Genomic DNA, 24417 nt, shown 5'->3' with positions numbered 1-24417 from the left:
GAAGAGGAAATGGACAATATAAATAAAACACAAGAAGTCAATTTATCGATGCTGACAAATAAGAAACTAGTGTAAAAGTGGACAGCGCAAATGTGCTGACCTAAACATGTGCTGAAGTGTTTAGTGAAATGACGCAACACGATTTCCTGACTGTAAAATCCAATACCAAACTGTTTGTGCTGTCAGACAGCCATGGTCATGGTCTTGCAAATAAGCTAAACGAAGAATGTAATATATATTCGTGTTGTATACTGAAACCGGGAGCTGCAATTGGTGAAATTAAAACGATGATTGCATCTATACAGGTAAAACATCTGCACAATTAAGATTTTGCTGACCTAAAGATGTGTTGAAGTGTTTAGTGAAACGATGCAACACAATTTCCTGACTGTAAAATCCAATACCAAACTGTTTGTGCTGTCAGACAGCCATGGTCATGGTCTTGTAAATAAGCTAAACGAAGAAAGTAATATATATTCGTGTGGTATAGTGAAACCAGGAGCCGCACTTGGTGAAATTAAAATGATGATTGCATCTCTAGAGGTAAAACATCTGCACAATTAAGATTTTGTCGTACTTTTAGGAGGTTCTAATGACGTATGCAAAAACGAAACGATGAGTGCTACAAACGATCTTAAACAGTTTCTGAAAAATCTCAAATATACAAATGTCATAATTGTGAATATTTTGCATCGCCATGATCTTATGAGGCAATTGTGTGTTAATAAGGAGACACGGAACGACGATAATCAGTTTGCTAATATCTGCAGGAATTTTAAAAATTTGTGTTGATGCGAGTAATATAGGATATAAATTCCACACACAACATGGAGTACACCTGAACAGCTTGGATAAAGAATATCTGGCAAACCTGAAACCTTTTATATATTTAAAAAAAAAACTGTGAGGAGTCAGCAGAAAAAAACAGTGGATAGTGAAGTGAATGACAAGGAAACTGTAGCTCCTCATCATTCCAATGATTTTTTGGAGGAAGACAGGAAAAGCAAGAAGGCTCCAAGGTAAGAAATGCTCAGTGTTTCTGAGATCTCCACCAAAATATCCAGTCATAAGAAGTAAAGTGCAACAGTTAAAAGTTGAAGTGCAGACTACTGATTGCCAACTTGTTTGCATAACAGAACATTGGTGTAGGGGATCTGCAATTACACATGTAGCTCTAAGCTCACATGATCTAGCATGCCTTAAACATCAAGACATTGAACCCAGATAGACTCTGCAACACATTTTTGAACATTACGTACAGCTATAGAATATCACTGTTGATTAACACAGTCACAAGGGTAACTCAGCATTCAGAATCAGTCATTTACCATATACTAATTGACTTAGAGAAAGAAAATTGTGATGTTGTTGCATGTAACCTGGGCCTTTCAGATCATTCCAGTCATTTCTTAAAATTAAACATGGCTGTAAAAAAATAACTACAACACCCATGTATAGAAGGGTCTTCTCTAAGCAAAAAAGGCTTGAATTTACCATGCAAATGAACAATGAAACCTGGGAAGATGTGTATGTGGAGACTAGTACAGATAGAAAGTTTTCGAAGTTTCTATTAACATTTAAATTCATGTTCAAACAAGTGTTCCCATAAGTACTACAAGTCACTAAAACACAAAACAAAAGTAACTGGGTGGTCAATGGGATAAGAAAATCCACTGTAACACTCAAAACATTTCTGCAACATAAAAAACAACCAAAATGTCCCTGCATTTCAAAAACACTACCAAACATACAAAAACATATATAGAAAAGTTGTAGTAACAGCAAAAAGGCCTCAAAATGATAAAATTATAGAAAAGGCATAAAAAAAATAAAACCAGCCTGGAATGTCACCAAACAGGAGAAAACTAGAAAAAGACAAAATAAGTAAACATACAATTACAGCACAATGGTACCACAATACATGATCCAATACAAAACTGCAAATTTGTAAACCAATATTACAGCAAGATAGCTACCAAGCTACAACACAAATTTGATAAAATACAGTCTCTACAAACACTGAAATATCCAAACACAGTAAAGCTGCGAGCCACCACTTCAAGAGAAATAAGCAATGTTGTTCAGAACCTAAAGAAATAAAACCTCAGCAGGTATAGATGAAGTGCCTGTATGCTTGCTGAAGGACTGTATAGACAGTACCAAAGACTCTTTAGTGCAATCATAAATGAATCATTCCCTACAGGTTGCTTCCCAGAGGCACTAGTGATGCAAAGGTTCTGCCCCTATATAAGAGACCCTGAAAACATAGAAAATTATAGGCCCAACTCTTTACTGTCATCATTTTCAAAAATAATGGAAACTAAACTTGGATACTAAACTTTGATACTAAAAGGTATCAGATAGATTATATAATGGTAAGAAAGATATTTAGGAACCAGGTTTTAAATTGTAAGACATTTCCAGGGGCAGATGTGGACTCTGACCACAATCTATTGGTTATGATCTGTAGATTAAAACTGAAGAAACTGCAAAAAGGTGGGAATTTCAGGAGATGGGACCTGGATAAACTAAAAGAACCAGAGGTTGTACAGAGATTCAGGGAGAGCATAAGGGAGCAATTGACAGGAATGGGGGAAATAAATACAGTAGAAGAAGAATGGGTAGCTTTGGGGGATGAAGTAGTGAAGGCAGCAGAGGATCAAGTAGGTAAAAAGACGAGGGCTAGTAGAAATCCTTGGGTAACAGAAGAAATATTGAATTTAATTGATGAAAGGAGAAAATATAAAAATGCAGTAAGTGAAACAGGCAAAAAGGAATACAAACGTCTCAAAAATGAGATCGACAGGAAGTGCAAAATGGCTAAGCAGGGATGGCTAGAGGACAAATGTAAGGATGTAGAGGCCTATCTCACTAGGGGTAAGATAGATACCGCCTACAGGAAAAGTAAAGAGACCTTTGGAGATAACAGAACGACTTGTATGAATATCAAGAGCTCAGATGGAAACCCAGTTCTAAGCAAAGAAGGGAAAGCAGAAAGGTGGAAGGAGTATATAGAGGGTCTATACAAGGGCGATGTACTTGAGGACAATATTATGGAAATGGAAGAGGATGTAGATGAAGATGAAATGGGAGATATGATACTGCGTGAAGAGTTTGACAGAGCACTGAAAGACCTGAGTCAAAACAAGGCCCCCGGAGTAGACAATATTCCATTGGAACTACTGACGGCCGTGGGAGAGCCAGTCCTGACAAAACTCTACCATCTGGTGAGCAAGATGTATGAAACAGGCGAAATACCCTCAGACTTCAAGAAGAATATAATAATTCCAATCCCAAAGAAAGCAGGTGTTGACAGATGTGAAAATTACCGAACTATCAGCTTAATAAGTCACAGCTGCAAAATACTAACACGAATTCTTTACAGACGAATGGAAAAACTGGTAGAGGCCAACCTCGGGGAAAATCAGTTTGGATTCCGTAGAAACACTGGAACACGTGAGGCAATACTGACCTTACGACTTATCTTAGAAGAAAGATTAAGGAAAGGCAAACCAACGTTTCTAGCATTTGTAGACTTAGAGAAAGCTTTTGACAATGTTGACTGGAATACTCTCTTTCAAATTCTAAAGGTGGCAGGGGTAAAATACAGGGAGCGAAAGGCTATTTACAATTTGTACAGAAACCAGATGGCAGTTATAAGAGTCGAGGGACATGAAAGGGAAGCAGTGGTTGGGAAGGGAGTAAGACAGGGTTGTAGCCTCTCCCCGATGTTGTTCAATCTGTATATTGAGCAAGCATTAAAGGAAACAAAAGAAAAATTCGGAGTAGGTATTAAAATTCATGGAGAAGAAATAAAAACTTTGAGGTTCGCCGATGACATTGTAATTCTGTCAGAGACAGCAAAGGACTGGGAAGAGCAGTTGAATGGAATGGACAGTGTCTTGAAAGGAGGATATAAGATGAACATCAACAAAAGCAAAACAAGGATAATGGAATGTAGTCTAATTAAGTCGGGTGATGCTGAGGGAATTAGATTAGGAAATGAGGCACTTAAAGTAGTAAAGGAGTTTCGTTATTTGGGGAGCAAAATAACTGATGATGGTCGAAGTAGAGAGGATATAAAATGTAGGCTGGCAATGGCAAGGAAAGCGTTTCTGAAGAAGAGAAATTTGTTAACATCCAGTATTGATTTAAGTGTCAGGAAGTCATTTCTGAAAGTATTCGTATGGAGTGTAGCCATGTATGGAAGTGAAACATGGACGATAAATAGTTTGGACAAGAAGAGAATAGAAGCTTTCGAAATGTGGTGCTACAGAAGAATGCTGAAGATTAGATGGGTAGATCACGTAACTAATGAGGAAGTATTGAATAGGATTGGGGAGAAGAGAAGGTTGTGGCACAACTTGACCAGAAGAAGGGATCGGTTGGTAGGACATGTTCTGAGGCATCAAGGGATCACCAATTTAGTATTGGAGGGCAGCGTGGAGGGTAAAAATCGTAGAGGGAGACCAAGAGATGAATACACTAAGCAGATTCAGAAGGATGTAGGTTGCAGTAGGTACTGGGAGATGAAGAAACTTGCACAGGATAGAGTAGCATGGAGAGCTGCATCAAACCAGTCTCAGGACTGAAGACCACAACAACAACAACAGTTACTCATGCAACAGATCAACATCTTTTGCATATGTTTATTCTGCGATGAGTTATGGAATAATGTTCTGGGGAACAAATGAGCAGAACAGCCAAACAATCCTTAAGCTTCAAAAAAGGCCTGGACAAATGATGACAAAAAGTAGCATGAGAACTCACAGCACTGAGTTGCTTAAATCTACAGGTATTTTGACTGTTCCATGTGAGTACATTTTGCAAAGAGTGATCCACGTTAAAAAAAAAAGACATTGATCAGTACCCGACGAACAGGTCTCTATATGAACATGGAACCAGATCCAGCCATCACTTACATCTCAATAGAAAAAACGAACAAAAACCCAATATAATGTGCTACACAATGGAATTAAACTACACAATAAACTTCCACAAGAGATCAGAGACAAAAGTGAAATACATGCCTTCAGGAATACCCTAAAAAATATTTGTTTGAAAAGTGTCTTTATACTGTAGAGGATTACCTAAAATGGTGTATAAATTTTGCTGACAATTGTGCTAATGATTAATTACTGCTATTAAGAGGCATTTTACAGTACGTTCAATAGAACTGTGAAATTCAATGTCCAAATCTATAACTCAGTAAGACAAGAAATTTATATATCTATTTCTGTGTGTACTTGTGTACGTTTATGTATCTCTGCATCTGTATTTCATGTATTTATTTGTTGACATCTATGCAATTTACACTGCCTTCAGATGGATAAATATATAAATAAAGGAATTTAATGTGAACATGTGGCATGGAAAAAAATGTTGGGAAACTAATACCTGGCGCCCCTCCCACGCTCGCCAAAAAAAAAAAAAGTATGAAACCAGATGGTGGCAGGGGTGGGGGTGGAGGTGAGGGTGGGGGGAACAAGGGCAATGTTAGTCACATTCTGTAAATAAACTTTAAAACTAATATTTCCTCTGTAAATTTAGGTATAGATATCGCAAAATATTTTCTGAAACTATGAGCTGTCTTCAAAGTTCTTTCCCATAGCTGGTAACGTGGCATTCTATATGAACAGATCGTTTGAATTATAATACTTTTGATTTTTCCGCAACATCTGAACTGGCCTTGCAACATATATCTCCTTGTATTGGTGAAAGCAGCATTTGGAAGTTATTAATGGTGTTGAATTTTTTTCTGGCCAATGCACTATTATATATATACTCTCACTGTCACCTCATTTTGCGCAACAGCTCCTGACACCAATGGTGACGATAGCCATCAAAAGCTAGAGAATTTTATTCAAACTGCTGCAGTTTGAAAACTATTTTATTAAGAGCACCCTGTTCATAGAGAGATAATCAGCAGCCTCATTATGTCAATAGTCTTCTGAGAAAAAATTTCAATGGATTTTGTATGTTCAGATAGTTCACATGACAGCGATTTCCATGGGTCCTAGTTTTAGTATCATTATTGTATATGAAATACTGTAACAATGTTTTCTTTTTCCATTAGTTATTGGGGGGGGGGGGGGGGGGGCACATCTCCTATAAAGAGACAATACTCCAAAAAACCAAGGTTGGTGGGGTGCACAGGCAATGGAACTGGTCCTCCTCTACCTATCCATCTGTCATGTTAGATACCAGCCAGGGCATCTCAAACACTGAGATTGAAATGTGACAGAGCTCAATCTTCTTATTTGCAGAGGCATATCTTCCAGTTCGTTTTGGAGGGTGTCCTGAATAAAGTCCCTGCAGGCAGCACATGTGATACAAACTGAGCTAAGTATCTAAAGAATTTGAAATATTTCTATATGTGATGTTTGAAGTGAAGTGTTCACTCAGATTTCCATTAATTACATAAATGAAAAAGTTTCAAATCTCATAAAGTACGCTTTGTATGCCCTACAAATTTTATGGAAGAATATTGCATACTCATGAAGGAAAGTGCACCTACAACACGTGCAAATAAAAGTTTGTGTAAAAGTGGAGAAACTGTTATATGCAAAACTAAAATTTCTATTAACTTTTACAGTTTCCACAATATATTAGAAGGTATCCCACTACTTTTGTCACCACAGTGTATGTCTGCATACACTTCATATTACATGAACTGGTATTTCATCATATCACAATGCTACTACCCGTAAGCTACATGCAGTTACACGTTTGATGAATATTAACGACAAAAACTCCTGTCCACTGCTCACATTTACCTGCCTGTTTTTTGGAGAGGGGTAGATTGCGAGGTCCTGATGACTATGAACTAGCATTATCAAAATGGTAATCTCTGTATGATGTTCATAAGTTTGTGGCATTAATATCCATTACAAGTGAGCCGCTAGTACACAAAAGGCAACTTTCTCTTAACTGCATGCTTGGAGTTGTTAGAACGGTTTTTCTATATCAAAAGGGACAGTCTCATGCCTTCGGCATCATTTTCATGCCATAGGTTCACTTATTCCCAGAAAAGGTGAAGATAATTATGATGAGGCTGAGGCTGAGCAAGGCATGTCAGGTTAATAACAATTTATAATTTTCTATTTCACTTAAGATTTACTAAGATAACTGGTTGAATGATTACTGCTGTACATAATTTCTTTAGTCTACAGGAGGAGGAGGAGACTTGTAGAAACAGGGAAGATGTTTGGGTCCTGGAAAAATGTAAGAACGAATGAGGCAATACTGATCCTGCGACTTATAAGATATATTGGAAAAACTTCATACCTATATTTATAGCAGCTGTAGATCTATAGAAAAGTTTTTGACAATGCTGACTGGATACATACTTTGGATAACTGAATGTAAAAAGGATAAAATACAGCAGCAAAAGGTTATTTATAGCTTGTACAGAAACCAGTCTGCAATTGTAAGGCTCTAGGGACATAAAAGGGAGACAGCTGTTGAAAAGGGAATGAGACAGGACTGTAGCCTATTCCCAATTGTTATTCACTCTGCATTTTGAACAAGCAGTAAGGGCAACCAAACAGAAATAACTTCAAGGCAATGAAACAAAACTTTTAGGTTTGCGACCACTGAGGGCAAAGTATTCGTACGATCAGTTACACTGAATGATAGTCTCTTGAAAAGAGGTTAAGATGAACACCAACAACAGGCTTTTTTTTTAAAAAAAAAAAAAGGGGGGGGGGGGGGGGGGGGTAATCGAGTGGAGGAAAATTAAATCAGGTGATGCTGAGAGAGCTAGATTTTGAAATGAGACACTAAAACTAATATTAGTTTTGCTATTTGTGACAAAAAATAACTGGCAGTGGCAGAAGAAGATAAGATATAAAATGCAGACTGCCAATAGCAAGAAAAGTGTTCCTAAGAGAGATAAAGACTTGAGACAAATTTCGTATGGAAATTAACAAAATATTTTCTGACCAGCTTAAGCAATTCTGCATAGCTGAAAAACCACTGAAGACAGGAGCCCGATGCCAGGGGGTGATGTCACAGTTGTGTATGCAGAGCTTTTTGGTGTTGTGTCATACTATGTATACAAATATGATGGAAGCTGACGGAGTTTCACACTTAACCCTTTGGGTACTATGAATGAGTACATATATATGCAGCACCATAACCTTCCTCAGATGCTCTGGATGTGTCACAGAGCACAGCTGGTACTTTCGGACAGCGCTAATAAATATTTATATGCCTTGTTCCATTAGCCCTCTCACTACTGTGAACATGTTTTAAGTTAGCTGAGTGATAGGTACCCAAGTGCTCTAGGTGTGTACCACACAAAGCTGTATTTTAGTTCCATTTTTCCAGTATCTTTTCAGAGTTCCAGCTGAATATTTTAAGTATGTATCTACGTTTCCTGCGGTGCTCCCTTGTTGTAGATTTCGATTCCATTTTGCATGTTTTCATCACCTAACTTCGAGTCCTTCTCCTTTATAAGAGAAATGTCACATCATTGTAGCTGCACAGGTAAACGAGATCCTGAAGATGCTTCCTAGAAATTAACATTAGTGCAAATTCTCTCATGTAACTGGAAGTAGTAATTCCCAGCCCCGTACATCAGCTCGGACCGCACACCAGTTTGATGTTTCTACAAGGGGAGCAGTTGGTAGTTGTTTAGACTCTGAAGTGACAGCAAAACTCTTTGAAAAAGAGCACATATTAGTGACACTTTGGAGTGGAAACAAACTGATTTCCAGCTGTTAAAGCACGTGTTTGATGACTCAGCCTCAGCACACAAATTTCAATTGGTTAATGATTCAAGAATTCTGTCATTTTTATGGTATCTCTGTCAGGGGACCTGTTGCAAGTTACAGCAGACAAAACAAATTCATATCATGTACACACCACGGCAAATACTCCACTATCTGTGCATTCTCTACTGTCAATACGGAAAGACTGGATTTGAGAAACATTACTGTTTTGTTGCTATTTGTTTTGAAATGGCTCAAACACTCAAGTTTTCAGTGGAATTATGTTGGTCTGAAAATGTTTTATTTTACTTTTGTGAGTGTTACACTTTCGTGACAACTCTGCGAGAACTGGAAGTGACTCTTTGAAATTAGGAATAATGTTGATGAATCCAGAATGAGATTTTCACTCTGCAGCGGAGTGTGTGCTGATATGAAACTTCCTGGCAGATTAAAACTGTGTGCCCGACCGAGACTCGAAATCGGGACCTTTGCCTTCCGCGGGCAAGTGCTCTACCACCGAGCTACCGAAGCACGACTCACACCCGGTACTCACAGCTTTACTTCTGCCAGTACCTCGTCTCCTACCTTCCAAACTTTACAGAAGCTCTCCTGCGAACCTTGCAGAACTAGCACTCCTGAAAGAAAGGATATTGCGGAGACATGGCTTAGCCACAGCCTGGGGGATGTTTACAGAATGAGATTTTCACTCTGCAGCGGAGTGTGCGCTGATATGAAACTTCCTGGCAGATTAAAACTGTGTGCCCGACCGAGACTAGAACTCGGGACCTTTGCCTTTCGCGGGCAAGTGCTCTACGAACTGAGCTACAGCGCCAGGAAACCAGACACCAATGCAAAACTTGTGGCATACCATTAGGTGTTGTACCTCATTTTGAGACTTCTCACAAGAAGTATTACTAACCTCAGGAACTGAACCGGATAGTTGAAATTAATTGACACTTTTGAATAAATTATTTAAACACACACACACACACACACACACACACACACACACACACACACAATATTGAAAGGCTAGCTTGTTACTCACCATACAAAGGAGTCCCTGAATTCCAGATAGGCACACAAATAAGACTGCTCAAATATTAAAGCTTTTGAACAATGTACTATTTCTGCAGTAGAAAGCATACACAAACATTCACAAAAGTACAACTCATACTCACAGAGCCATTGCTACATGGCATTAGAGCCCAACTGCAAGTGCATCTGCTTCTGATGGACCAGCAATCTACTGGGTTGGACGGTGGGATAAGGAGGCAGCATGTAGTGGGGATGGGGAGGGATAGCAGGGTACAGGTGGAGGATGATGCTAGTGTTACCTGGTAGGGTGTGCAGGGACTTTGAGGGGACAGGATAAGGCTGTTAGGTGCAGTGTTGGAAGGCTGTGATAGGGAGCAGGGGGGATGGGCGAAAGGAGAGGAGAGAAGCACAGATGCAGAAAGGACTTCTAGGTGCATTGTTGGGGTAGAAGACGTATGTAGTACTGGACTGGGAGCAGGGAAGGGGATAAAGAAGTGTGAGACAGCAACTAGTGAAGGTTTAGACCAAAGGGGTTATGGGAAAGAAGGATATGTTGTAGTGAGAATTCTCACCTGCGCAGTTCAGAAAAGCTAGTGTTGGTAGAAAGAATCCAGATGGCACAGGCTGTAAAGCAATCATAAAAGTAAAGAACATCATGCTGGTTGGCATGTTCAGCGACTGGGTGGTCCTGCTGTCCTTGGCCATAGTTTCCGTGTTACTCAGAGGAGCTGTTGTTGATAGGAAGGATCCAGATGGCACAAGATGTGAGGCAATCATTAAAGTAAAGAGCATCATGTTGGGCTGCCTGTTCAGCAACTGGGTGGACCTGCTGTCTCCGGGCCAGTTTGGCAGTGACCATTCATGAGAACAGACAGTTTGTTTGTTGTCATGCCCATGAAGCAAGTGGCACAGCGGTTGCAGCTTACTTGATAGTTGGTTTCGCAAGTGGCCCTGCCTTTGATGGGGTAGCATATCCCTGTGACAAGACTGGAGCAGGTTGTAGAGAGAGGATGTGAGGGACAGGTCTTGCAAGCAGGTCTATTGCAGAGGTAAGAACCGTTAGGCAAGGGGTTCGCGAGAGGGGTGGAGAAGAGATGGCCAAGGATATTGCTTAGGTTCAGAGTTGGGGGGGGGGGGGGGGAATGACACTGTGGGAGGGTTGACAAGGATAGTTGGTAGTTTAATCCTCATTTCAGGATATGACGACAAGTTGTCGAAATCCTGGAGGAGAATGTGATTCAGTTGCTCCAGACCTAGGTGGTTCTGAATCATGAGAGGAGTGCTCATTTGTGGCCAATCAGTGGACTGTGGGAGGTGGTAGTGTTCTGGACTGAAAAGGCATGGGAGATCTGTTTCTGGACAAGATTGGGATGGTAATTTTGGTCTGTGAAGACTTTCGTGAGATCAGTGGCATGCTTGGAGAGGAATTGCTTGTCACTGCAGGTGTGACATCTATGGGTGGGCTGTATGGAAGGGACTTCTTGGTGTGGAATGGGTGGCAACTGTCAAAGTGGAGGTATTGTTGGCAGTTGGTAGGCTTGATGTGGTGGGAGGTGCTGATGTAACCATCTTTGAGGTGGAGGTCAACATCGTGGAAGGCGACTTGTTGGAGTGAGAAGGAACAGGTGAAGTGAAGGGTGGAAAAGGTGTTACATTCTGGAGGAATATGGACAGGACAACCTCACCCTCGATCCAGATCATGTATCTGGTCAGATCACAAATCATGATTTGGACTGAAGGTGGGGACACCCTACCCACATTCCTCCAAACCCTCAACACCTCCTTCTCCCTATTTTGCTTGAACTGTTAATGCTCAACCCAACAAGCCATCTTCATCTCCTTCAGTGTTGATCCCCACCTCACTGATGGTTACATTAGTATCTCTATCCACATAAAACCTATCAACTACCAACAATAGCTCCATTCCGATAACTACCATCCATTTCATACCAAGAAGTCACTAGCCCTCGTGGTTGTAGCATCTGTAGTGACAAGCAGTCCCTCTCCAAATTTGCCAAGGGTCTCATGGAGGCCTTCACAGACTGATATTACACTCCAAACATTGTCCAGAAACAGATCTCTCATGTCCGGTCTTTCCAGTTACCTATCTCCACCCACATACCCACTGTCCAGCCACAAAGAAACACTTCTCTCGTGACACAGTACCACCACGGGCTGGAGAAACTGAATCACATTTTCCAACAGTGTTTTGACTACCTGTCACTGTGTCCTGAAATGGCAAATATCATCCCCACTATCCTCAAATTGTGATATCCCACCACTCCCTTAATTCTACACTGGTGTGGTTCAGCTAACACCATTCTGGCAGTGTCATAGGTGTCAGAGCCATAGTGGTAGAGACAGTATGGCTATGCCAGAACTGTGGCCTAGTTTACATAATATTTTAAATATGCGTAATGATATTGTGCTGATTTTATGACAATCCCACCATGGCTTTATTATATTAGGACACGTTATAAAACAGATCCGAAGACGGTCATTGCTGACTGCAACCGGAAGTCTAAGGACCAGAAGTTTTGTGATCATTGGTAGAAATAAAAGAAATGCATTCTACACTTCCTGGATCACTGTTTTAATCTGTGACCATGTTGTGACTTGTGTACAGGCTGTCCCCTGTGGAAGGGCATCAGTGCAGATAGTTGGCTTAGATGTTAATGACACAGTGCTCGGCACAGCCTGTGACAAGCACATCAGTAGCAGTGAATGTTTAAGGAACAGTTTGGCAGAGGTTGTCTTTCAAGTGCTTCTTTTGAAGAATGTCACATAAAAAGAGACTTCATTAAATTGAGGCAATACCAAAACAAATTTCAACTGGGTCCAAATGTCATACTGATGACAGTCATGGCAGATGATCATTAATACAGTAAATTGTAAATGAAGTGATATGAGGTTTTATGATGTCTGCTAATGTCAAACTCAGCCACGAGAACGTATCATGGCTAATTCCAGAAGAGGTGATTGGTCACCTGTCCTCTTTGCTTTTGAACATTCTTTCCATCACCTCATATGAAACCATGCTTTACTTATATCTTCTTTAACTGTCACTTTGGCTGGGAGACCACATTTGTTCTCTACATTCCTCCACCAATCATTTCTATTTGTGGCTGTCATGATAGATTTTCCTTTTCTTAGGCCTACTGCCTTGTATCCCTGTTAATATCATCCTTCCATCTTGCCCATGGCCTTCTTCGACCCCTTCTGTCCCCCTGAAAATGCTACTCATGGTAGTCTTTCATCTTCCACCCTAGTTAGGTGTCTTGCTCAGATCAGTCTTCTTTTCATCAGCTTTTGGCCAACATCAGCTTGTGGTGGTTCCTGATTTTTTTTAATGCCCTCCATTCTTTAGACTTTGAGTTCCTCCCGGTGCTAGACATTTACCTTAATATTTTTAACTCTAAAACTAACAGTTGTTGTCTATCTGTTTCCCTTAGCCTCTGTAGCTGACTGGCGAGTGAGGTATGCCATGCAGAGGACCAGGGTTCCATTCCCACTATTGCTAGGTGTTTTTCTTTTGTGGTAGGACTGGCACGGGGTGCACTCAGCCTCATGATGCCAATTGAGGAGCTACCAGACCAAGTAGTAATGATTCCAGGGAGAATTACACTGGTATAATCTAGTTTAAAACTTCTTAAAATTGCTCTAGTGCATAGCATGTTCTATAAGCCAAAATATGTTCTCTTTGCCACTGCAGTACATTCCTGAATCTCAATTTCCATTCTATTTTGCTCAATAAAATGCTTCCCAAATATTTAAATATGTCTATTCTTTTAAAAGTGAATTTGTTACCTATTAATGAAGTTTGATGACTGGGCGCCTTGCTCATGACCATGTACTCTCGTTTTCTCTTTGTTAATTTGAAATCTGCTTTCCTTGCAATGATTCAGTCAGAACTTGTCATGAGCTGCATGTACTCTTTGATACAACTTATCATAACATTGGCTGCATAGCCAAGCCGATTTATTGTGATATTACCCAGTTTTATTCCAGCTTAGGGTATTTTTTGGTGTTCTCTGCCTACCTTTTCTAAAATTAAATTAAAAAGTATTGGAGATAATGCATCTCCTCGTCTAAGAAGAGTTCTGACTTAAAATTGCTCTGACATTTGATCATTACTCAGCAACAGGTTCCCTCTAAACACCTGTGTACTACCTTTATAAACTTCTGTGGAAAATGAAACTCTCTCAGGACATTGATGATTGTGCACCTATCTGATATGTCATAAACTTTTTTGAAATCTACAAAAACCATGTGGCTATCAAAATTATGTTCTCAACCATTCTTACTTGTACATAAATGTAAGTTAGTTCTGAAGGTTTTATTTAATACAGCAGTTTTATGATTTTGTTCTTTCTCAACATTGACACACACCTTTCTGGCATATACTTCAATTGTTTACGAAGCTGTCAGATTGTATATGGTAGTCTTTGATTTTATTTCTGTTTTCATTGGTCCATGTTGACTGTAGTTTTTCTGTCTTGTTTTCTCAAACTATAAAGCTACTGGAAAAATCACGACAGAAAATATGGAAGAACTGGAGGAGATTAGAGTGTAAGGGCTGTTTACCCTTACACTTACTACTTTTACATATTAATTATTTTTGTATTTTATTATTGTTGGCAGAAAAGAGGGTATAGCGCTGACCATGAACAATGAGCCACAGAAAACCAGTGTTAGAGCTGCCCGCATATGTATACTGTGTTGTGAGGTGTGGTGCTGTGGAGTAAAGTTGTGCTAGCATGCAGACCTGATAATTTGATTAAAATTTGGAAAGAGCATTATGGATCGACTTCCAGATTGTTCAATTCAGTTGCACATCCACATTGGAAAGAGATACGTAGTATAAAATTTAAGTGCAGAGTGAATTAATAGTACTCCACGGCACATAGTCTACGGGGCTTTATTGTGGATCTATATGAGGCAATGGACAATAAATAAGTCAATAAAATAATGTTTGTGACCCTTAATGTTACAGAGTTTTTAAATCATAACCTACAATACACACGGCAATTTGGAACAGTCATTGATTTGACAAAGAGCATTAGCTGTAAGAATACTGCAGAGAAATTGTAAGAGGCACATCTGCCCTGTATATCTCAGTTATAGGTACTGTTAGAACAGAGTTAGAAAGCATAATGCTTACAGTAATGGTTACACGAGAACAATTTCAACAAGTGGTCTTTTGTTCAGTCTGCTGAGAGCTATCTGCAGAGTTGGATGGAGTGGCAAAGTTATACAGTTGCCTTTAATAAATTCAAACATTTGAGCTAATTATACAGTAGTTAGTAAAAATTTAACTGGCAGAAGGGTTATTTTAACATTATTTCTCATAGACAAAAAAGACACCAGTGCATCTTTCAGCCCAGCATGAATTTAATGAAAAAGAATTGTAATATTGCACGACCATGTCTGCTGTAAAAGAGTTGTTCCAGGCCAGCACAGACCCAAGATGACACATTAAGTCTCCATTTATGTCTTAATATTCTAAGAAAATTACAATTTCATTGCTGTGTAAATAGCACTTAACAAAGACAAGACAAATGGCTCTGAGCACTATGGGACATAACATCTGAGGTCATCAGTCCCCTAGAACGTAGAACTACTTAAACCTAATTAACCTAAGGACACCACACACATCCATGCCTGAGGCAGGATTTGAACCTGTGACTGTAGCGGTCGCGTGGTTCCAGACTGTAGTGCCTAGAACCGCTCAGCCACACCAGTCGGCATTAACCCTTTCGCTGCTACAGACATGCACTTTACATTCTGTGTTGAGTTGGCTTTTGTTACGGCTGTATTGCTCCCAAAATGCTAGTGTAGGGGCTGAGATATGGCATTCAGGCTGATATGAAATACTTGTCATCCAATTTTTCAAAAACTATTACATGAAAAAATTTGATTCTTTCCCATTTTACAGACTGATATCTTCACCCGAAAAAGAATTTCAATTTATTTTCGTTATCCACTATACTTATTGTGCTGCTTCAAATTACGTAAAACATTGCACAAAATTTTAAACAGTTCACAGAAAAAACTTTGCATGTGGCTGATTTTTGCTCGTATATCGCAGTGAATGAATTGTAGATATCGAAATTTTAGTTAAAATTGAGAGCAGAATGATATCTCATTTGTTCGAGTTACTGGGTTTTATATATGACAGAGGGTTGGGTGCGACACACCCATTTCTGTCCGTGCGGACTTGCAGCTGCTGTGACATACGTATCACAGATTTTTAAGAAAACTATAAGGAGAAAAGCTGATTTTTGCACATCTAACAGTCTGATATCTTTGCTTGATGAAGGACTGAATTTCTTTTTGTTACATGATATACTTACTGTGCTCCATCAAATTAAGTAATACATTGAGTGAAATTGTAAAGATATTGCAGAGGTAAAAAACATAGCATAAACTTTGCATATAATTGATTTCATCTCATACATTGCACAAAACAAATGGTAGACACTATATTGAAATTTCATTTTTAATTGAGAGCAGAGGATACCTCATTTCATTCTTGAGCTATTAGGTTTTATATGTGAAGCACTGTCACACACAACATGTCCATTGAGGTCCTTGTGCATCATGAATCATGTGGTCATAACAATTGTCATATCCCATAAATGATTCAAGATACTGAAATGAGTGTATTTTTAATAAATGATACCATGCATTGAGGTACATATGCTGTCTGATAAATACTCAGAAGTTTTTTATTCACCTAGACACAGAAGTAATTCATCAACAGCAGAGGTGTCAGCGGCTCAGGACATATTCAGACATTTATAGCACTGCAGGAAAACCGAAGTGGCGCACATCCAGAAGACATGGGGAATAGCACAGCAGAACATCTATATATGCCCACAGTAGTGAAAGGATTAATGCTTCACTATTCCTCTTCATACAAATAGAGTTATACAAGACAAGATAAATTCAGAGACAACTGTATTAGTATCATACCTGCTTTGAGCAGCACTGCAATGAGAGAAGCTGGAAACCGATGCAATCCCAGTTTCATTCCTTCGTCTGTTGTTGCTGGTTGGATATATTTTAGATCTTATGAATTTTTCCTTCTCATCCAGAGCAGTCTGAAGTTGTGCAGCATTCTCCAAAACTCTAGCCAGTTCACGTTGTGTGTTGCGGTGGTTTGTTGTTTCTGTTTTCAACCGATGTTCATAATTTTTGCTTTCAAGCGCAACTTTTCGATTGAGCAACTATGAACATTGTTACAGAAAAAAATGTAAGGCCAAACATTCATAAATTCAGCACTTATTTATCTGTATCAAGAAAATTGCATTAACAGGAAACACGAAAGGATCTTGATTAAGAGTTAATTAAAAATTTCATCGACAATGCAAAATCAATGGACAGTGAAATATGTTCAGTTACCTTAAAACCAAAGATTTCAAGTGACAGGCTACATCTAAGTTCCCTTTGAAAATTCAAACAGAAACATTTTTACTTTGTACACTATGTGATCAAAAGTATTCGGACACCCCCAAAAATATATGTTTTTCATATTAGGTACATTGTGCTGCCACCACCGCCAGGTACTCCATATCAGAGAGTTCAGTAATCATTAGACATCGTGAGCAAGCAGAATGGGGCTCCCTGCGGAACTCACCAACTTTGAATGGGGTCAGGTGATTGGGTGTCACTTGTGTCATACGTCTGTATGCGAGATTTCCACACTCCTAAACATCCCTAGGTCCACTGTTTCCGATGTGATAGTGAAGTGGAAATGTGAAGGGACACGTACAGCACAAAAGCGTACAGGCCGACCTCGTCTGTTGACTGACAGAGACCGCCGACAGTTGAAGAGGGTCGTAATGTGTAATAGGCAGACATCTATCCACACCATCACGCAGGAATTCCAAACTGTGTTAGGAGCGTAAACATTGGATGATCGAACAGTGGAAAAATGTTGTGTGGAGTGATGAATTATGGTACAAGCACAAGACATAAAAAAATTACAGAACATTATTTTCCAATGTACTTTCAACAATGAAGCTGTGTAGAAGCGTATTACATGTGACTAGTTACGTGTATAAGCAAGGCAGTACACTAAGCATAGATAAAAAGATTTCTTTCTCAGAAACAGCCGTGAGGCTGTATAAGATTAGCCAGACTCCACACTACATCTTGCCACTTCAAAACAGTAGCCTCACAACACCATGACAGCCCCTTGGAAGTGACAGGAAAGAAAGGAAGAAGAAAGCAACATTAACGATTAACACACAACAATCATGAAGTCATTAGAAAAGGAAGGGAAATAAGAGTTTACCATTCAGTTTATGTCAATGCAAATTACACACACGGCACAAATCTGGATTATATGTCTATCTATCAACCACACACTTTGAATCGAACCATCCTGACATTTGTCTTAAGGAAATTGGAGAAATCACAAAAAGAAACTGACATCTGAATGATCAGGCAGGGATTTCAATCGCCAACCTCTCAGACACAAAGGCCAGTGCCCAATTACTGGGCCACCTGTCTCGCAGCATTATAGATGGAACACAAGCCTGAATTGGCAAAGGATGGAGAAAGAAATTAGTTGTGTTCTTGTAACATCCCACATTTACCACACACAAATAAGGGAAATCACAGAAAACTTGAATTTGGATTATCACAAAATAATCTGAGTGTCAGTCCTCCTGAATGCAAGTCTTGTATCTTAAAAAGTACATCATCTCACTTAGTGGGACACAGCAATATTTCATTTTTAGCTGTATGACCAATTCCAGTTTTCCCCAAAACTTCTATGTCTAAAATCTGTGTTGCGTAGTATGAGGCATCATTGTAGTGGTGCCATCTCATGAGTCTTTCTATCACCACAGTTCACCAAGAATTCCATCAATTCTGTACATTTTTCAATGTAAAAGGAATGCAGTGGCCAAGTTTTTGAATGAAGCAGACAGATACATAGGTCTTTCTTTCACCACAGTTTGACAAGAATTCCATCATTTCCATATGTTTTACACTGAAAAAAGGCTGTACAGTGGACAAGTTAATGAATGATGTCGACATATGCATACGTGAACAACAATAAAATAGAAGCTGCCTAAATTCTGATGTAGTACATAGTAATTCAATAATGTGTAATTGTGTACATTAGCTATATGGACCATCTTAACATACACAGAATATTGATGTATAAGCATTGCGTAATTAGGATTTTGTGCTGTAAAATGAGATGTCTATTTGGTGCAATAGTGCTAAAAGTCAAACATGAAATTGAAAACACTGCTCAGATGGTAGCCATCAATCAGTGGACAATCAATTCTGTCAAAATGCATTCACTTTTGTGATGGTGAAATGGACAAATTTCTCAATGCAAGGATCAATCAAACTGTGAACTACAAGGTGATTAATTTGACAGCGGATCAAGTGACGGAGATTCCTCTGAAAATCACGAGTCGATGAATGAAACAATGTAAGCACACTGTCGTGAGAACCAATGGTGCAATTTTTACAACTGTTCTTAAGTGACAAACATCAATAGAGCATTCCCAACAAAATAAACAAAAACATTGCACCACAAAATTTTTAATAACAGTTTTAAAAAAATCCTGTGGGGAACGACTGGAAAAACATGAGTGCACAGGAATTCAATGCACAGGTAGTCACTGCTGGTCTGAATCAGTTCCATCCCCCACCATATAAAGCCAGTGTATGGCTACTGTGCATGTGATGTCATAGCTCATGCTACATTCCACTGACTATGTCCTGCTGGAATGGTTTCTTCACACAGGTAGACTGCAAACCCATCTACGTGACCTGACTGAGGCAAACCACTAATAAGTATCTGCACTAAACACATCTTGTAACTTTCTAGAATTCCTTGCCAATTACAAGCACCTTAGTCTTCATGCAGTTTTGTTCTATCTGTACACTCTGGAAATTGATATATGTAAAATTTGTAACCCTGATTACACATAAGTTACCAGATGAAGAATCTAATGCACAGATATGAAATGTGGGTAGGAGTTCTAAAAAGCACGTTTGAGGTGTTAAGTAGGTGATAGAATTGAAGGAAGGTAGAATTATTTCTCAGGTACAGTCGACATGACTCACATGAGACAGGTGACTTCGTGGATACTGCTGTGAGGTCCAGAAGAAACTGTTTATCACACAAGAGTTTTAAAGCAGACAATGCTATGATATCTGAAGGTACTAAGCTAACTAGAGCTTATGTAATTGTCTTCATTATAAAATTTATGATGTGAAACTTTTAATACAATCTACAGTCATCGGAATTTCTATATTACTAACCCATACCATGCACATGGTGTGATAAATATTCCTCTGAATGAAATACATTGTCATGTGTTGCAAATGGTCAGGTGGTTCTCATTTGAGTCATTCGGGGATCAAATGGAAACTGACTGAACTGCAACACTAATGAGCAAGGTAATTTTCATTAAGGTTATAATGAAGGGCATCAGGTATCAGATATTACTGCTGAATCATCAAAGATACCGTAATTCAGTTATCTACATTTGAAACTGCTGACAATAAAATGGGAAGGGATTGCCTAAAGCATAGGAATTTAAGTATAATTTCTTTGAATTATACATGATTTAAACCGGCATAACCCTATCGGTGCAACTGCCTACATAAACTTGATTGCTTACCCTTGTAAAAAATTTTACAAGTCAAACTAGCCTATTATCACTAAACAGTGTCACATCTGTAATTCCTTTTTTTGGCCTGTTCTCAGATGAGACAATGTTGACACCCTGTAAATATCATGTTTTGAGGAATGCAGTATGTACTGAAGCTTTGGCACCAGCCAACTTACTGGTAGGCCAAAACACAAACATCAATTACTTCCTGTACTTAATGCGAAGTTTCCCCATCAGCAAACATGACACACTCAAGTCAAACTAACTGGCTACAGGAACATTCAAAACAACACACGAACTAACTTTGTTGGTGTGGCCATTTTCTGCAGCAAGTATATAAATATCAATTTCCTAAATTGACTTGTCTTAACTTGCTGCAATCTATATTTAATTATGTTCCAGACACAATCCAGCTCTCACATTAAGGCATTGTCAGTGGGATAACACAGTTTGTTTCTTATATACAATACCTATAGGTTACACAGCAGCTCACGCCGTATTTTTACATTAACAAGTGATTACTTACATTTATTTGTTTTTCTGGATAAAATTTGCATTTCCTCTCATCTGGTCCTATTTTAGAGTTCGCACTGTTACTATATTTGTAAAACATCAACACTTTTCATGTCACAATCTTTTTGCTTTACAGTTTTTATATTTTGTTAGTTAAATGCTGTGGAATACCACTACTGCTCTGGCAATAACTGCAAATTTTTGGTAAGAAAACTTGGAATGATTTCTATTACAGCTGTATGTTTATTAGACATCTTTTTTTCCTTCCTTCTATCCATCTCTCCCTCTACCTCTGCGTTTGTGTGTGTGTGTGGGGGGGGGGAGGGGGAGGGGAGGGGGGGGGGGGAGACCATACACCGCAAAAAGTTGAAAATGCACACAAAAAAATACCACACACAGATGTTTTCACATTATGTTAAGATATTTGATATGGTTGTTGTGGCTACTCAGAGAGGAGGTTGAGTGTGCATCTTAGCTGTTCCGGAGTGGGTAATAAAGAGCTCTTGGTGTTCAGATCATTGGATTCTTGGTTAGGAGGTTACTTGCTGGGTATCTGTAAAGAGTGAGAGAAAGTGTCACATTATTCTGGTGATCATCTGTTTGAGTGTCTATTATTTTAGCTATGAATCTAAATAGTGAGTTGTCTGACAGGTACACTTGATCATTCAAAATAGTTTTCTTTTTGTATGTGATAAACTTCTTGTAAGCTAAGAAGGTAGCATTTACTGTTTATTCTTATTATTTTCATGTAATCTTCTTTTGAGGTTGGTTTATGATTATCTTTTCTGAGATACTCTGTGAATGTGGAGTGTTTTGTTCCATACTTCCACATTCTCAAATGTGTCAGTCCTGCAGGCATTCCTGAATAGCCAAAGCTGTTAAAGCGACTCCTCACAGCAAGTGTGAGATCCTGGTTCAGGTCTCAGTCCAGTGCAAATTTTCACGCGCCATTAACAGCTGATGTCATATTTGCAATATGTGAAATTATTTCATGACGTTTACCACGGCTGTACTTGTCAAAGACATTCATGTCTGAACAGCATTGTTTTCTGAAGACGCAGACACCTTATAAACACAGACATTGTAACCATCAATGATATTTCATAACATTGTCTGCTATACAAACTGAAAATGTTACAAGAAAAGGACTATGCTGAGATAAAGAAATTGTTGGAGCAGTCTTCTGATTCTGAAAACCCACCTTCTGAATTTGAATTTTCTAGTGATGATGATAATGAAGTAGATGTGACTGAAAACACAAAGACGAATTAATGCAAATTCTGCTGAGTGTCACTTACTGTTTTCTCATAATGGGAATAAAGGATGGCTACAGCCCCTCATGCTGGAATTTCTGGCAGAAAAAGAAGACGAAGAAGAAGCAGAAGGAGGCTGTATTGAGAGAAGAGCAGGGACCTACAAGTTATTCAATTAGCAACTGTGATAATGAAGAGTCTTGTTTTATGTTGTTCTTTCATGACTGCTCACTGAGAAAAACAACTAAAGTTGAATCATTTACAAGGATTGGGTGGATTTAAATTTGCATCAAATGAAGAAGTTTCTTGGTGCTCTGATTCTGAATGGTGTTTACAAGTCAAGAAATGAAGATATCAGTCAGCTTTGGAGTGCTGAGAATGGCCAACCACTGCTCAATGAAACTGTCTCTCACAAACACTTCCATGCTCTTTCACAAAGCAGCAGCATGACATGAACATAGATCCTGTGGCAAATGTGGAACCAATCAGAGAAATGTTTGAGATGTGGGAAACTACCCTAAGGAACACCTGCATTTCAGTATGGTGCTTGGCTGTGGATGAGCAGTTTCTCAACATTTCGAGGTTGCTGGCCATTTTGACAACACATGCCATCAAAATCTGGTACGTATGGAATAAAGTTATGCAACAAGCTACTGCTGAAAAATTAAAGCCTATCCAAGGAAGAAACCAGAGCTGGGGGACTTGGAGAGAATATTGTGAAAACCCTGATGATTGAACTGGAGAAGCCTGGACATAATATCCTCTACAATAATTTCTGTACATCTCTTGATTTAGCGTATTATCCGTTCTCAAATGATCCGACACTAGTCAGTACAACCCGAAAAAGCAAAGGTAAATAGCCCACCAATTTTATTACATCTAAAGGAACTGAAGTACACTCTACGTTATTTGATCTTCAACCAGATAGCCTCTTATGTATCCAAGAAGAACAAAGTTGTTACTGCCCTTAGCTCTCTTCATGGAGGGTATCACCATCAGAAGCAAAGAAGCCTGAAGTTCTTCTGACACACAATGCCACAAAAGACGGTATTGACACCATGGACCAGTAAGACACAATGATATAATGTGAAGAAAAAAACAAGACACTGGCCACTGGTGGTTTTATTCAACGCAATTGCTGTAAGTGTAATGAATGCATACATGATTTGGACGATGCTGGTGACCAACAAAAAAATGAGATGTCGGACTTTCATCATCTATTTGGGAAAGCAATCAGCAGAGGTAAAGTAGTCAATGAATTCATTAGTGGCACTGGATCCAGAAAGGGAAGCAAAATCTACAGCTAAGAAAAGGAGGAGATGTGCATATTGCGTATCTGTTATTGTCTGTGAACTCTGCACAGATCTGAAATCAGCATTATATTATAAAAACACCTGGTGCAGAAAGAGAATGAACTATATATCCTTAAAAAGCCACTAGTAAAAGTATCAAGATTGTGTTTTTAAAATGTAAACTTTAAATAAATGAAATTATTTTAAAAGTATTTATCCTAGAAAGGCAGTTCAAGTGATAAGTGGTCAAAGTAATGTAGATTTATGTCAATTTAAACAACAAGGACCTGAGAGGCCCAACAGGTACATAACTTCATAACAGATTTTCTATGTAAGCAGAGGGTTTAAGAACCTGTTTAGTATAGAAAGATACGTAATGGAAAAAGCTAGATTATGAGTTCTACAGCTGTTCCGCAACTGCTACCTGAGCGTAAAGGAAAGTAAAACAGAAACAAATTTCTCCTCTATTATATTTGAGAATGTTACAGTTAATCTGCATACTATAATTTCATTAGAGATTAATTCCTAATTATATAATCAGAAGCCTACAAGAGTGACAAACCCTAAATTTTCAATTCTAAGTTGAAAGGTCTCCTTTCGGCATGTTCCTTTAACTCTGTGCTGAAGTTTCTCACACTAATTACAAGCCTTGCAAGATGGAAGTACTCCATCTGCTACTATTCTACTTCTTTAAATAACTTTCTCTTCTTGTCTTCCAATTGCAATTATACACGCGATGCCTATATCATGTGTACACAAAATTGCCAAATTATTACTCAAGCAGTATTTTCCCTAAAACTATTATTCTACTGATTCCAATGTCATTGCTAGTTTTCAGTAAAACATTTTCCATTGGAATAATTCAGTAATTGAAGTTTTTCCGTTAACAGATAATCATTAAAATGGTGTGAGATCATAAGTTTATACACAAAAAGATATAACTCAATGGATAACCCTAATT

General features: G+C 38.8%; 1 protein-coding gene across 3 annotated transcripts in view; it reads right to left on the bottom strand.

Moving 5' to 3' along the window:
- Window positions 1-24417, bottom strand: part of LOC124711495 (lebercilin) — a 181904-nt gene that overhangs the window by 43816 nt on the left and 113671 nt on the right. For all 3 annotated transcript variants that reach the window (XM_047241605.1, XM_047241608.1, XM_047241607.1), the window contains exon 7: window positions 16728-16981. In XM_047241605.1, the coding sequence (XP_047097561.1) occupies window positions 16728-16981 (254 nt within the window). The remainder of the gene's footprint in view (window positions 1-16727; window positions 16982-24417) is intronic.

Source organism: Schistocerca piceifrons, chromosome 8 (genome assembly GCF_021461385.2).
Source record: "Schistocerca piceifrons isolate TAMUIC-IGC-003096 chromosome 8, iqSchPice1.1, whole genome shotgun sequence".
NCBI lineage: Eukaryota > Metazoa > Arthropoda > Insecta > Orthoptera > Acrididae > Schistocerca > Schistocerca piceifrons.
This window is presented reverse-complemented; position numbering and strand designations above follow the sequence as displayed.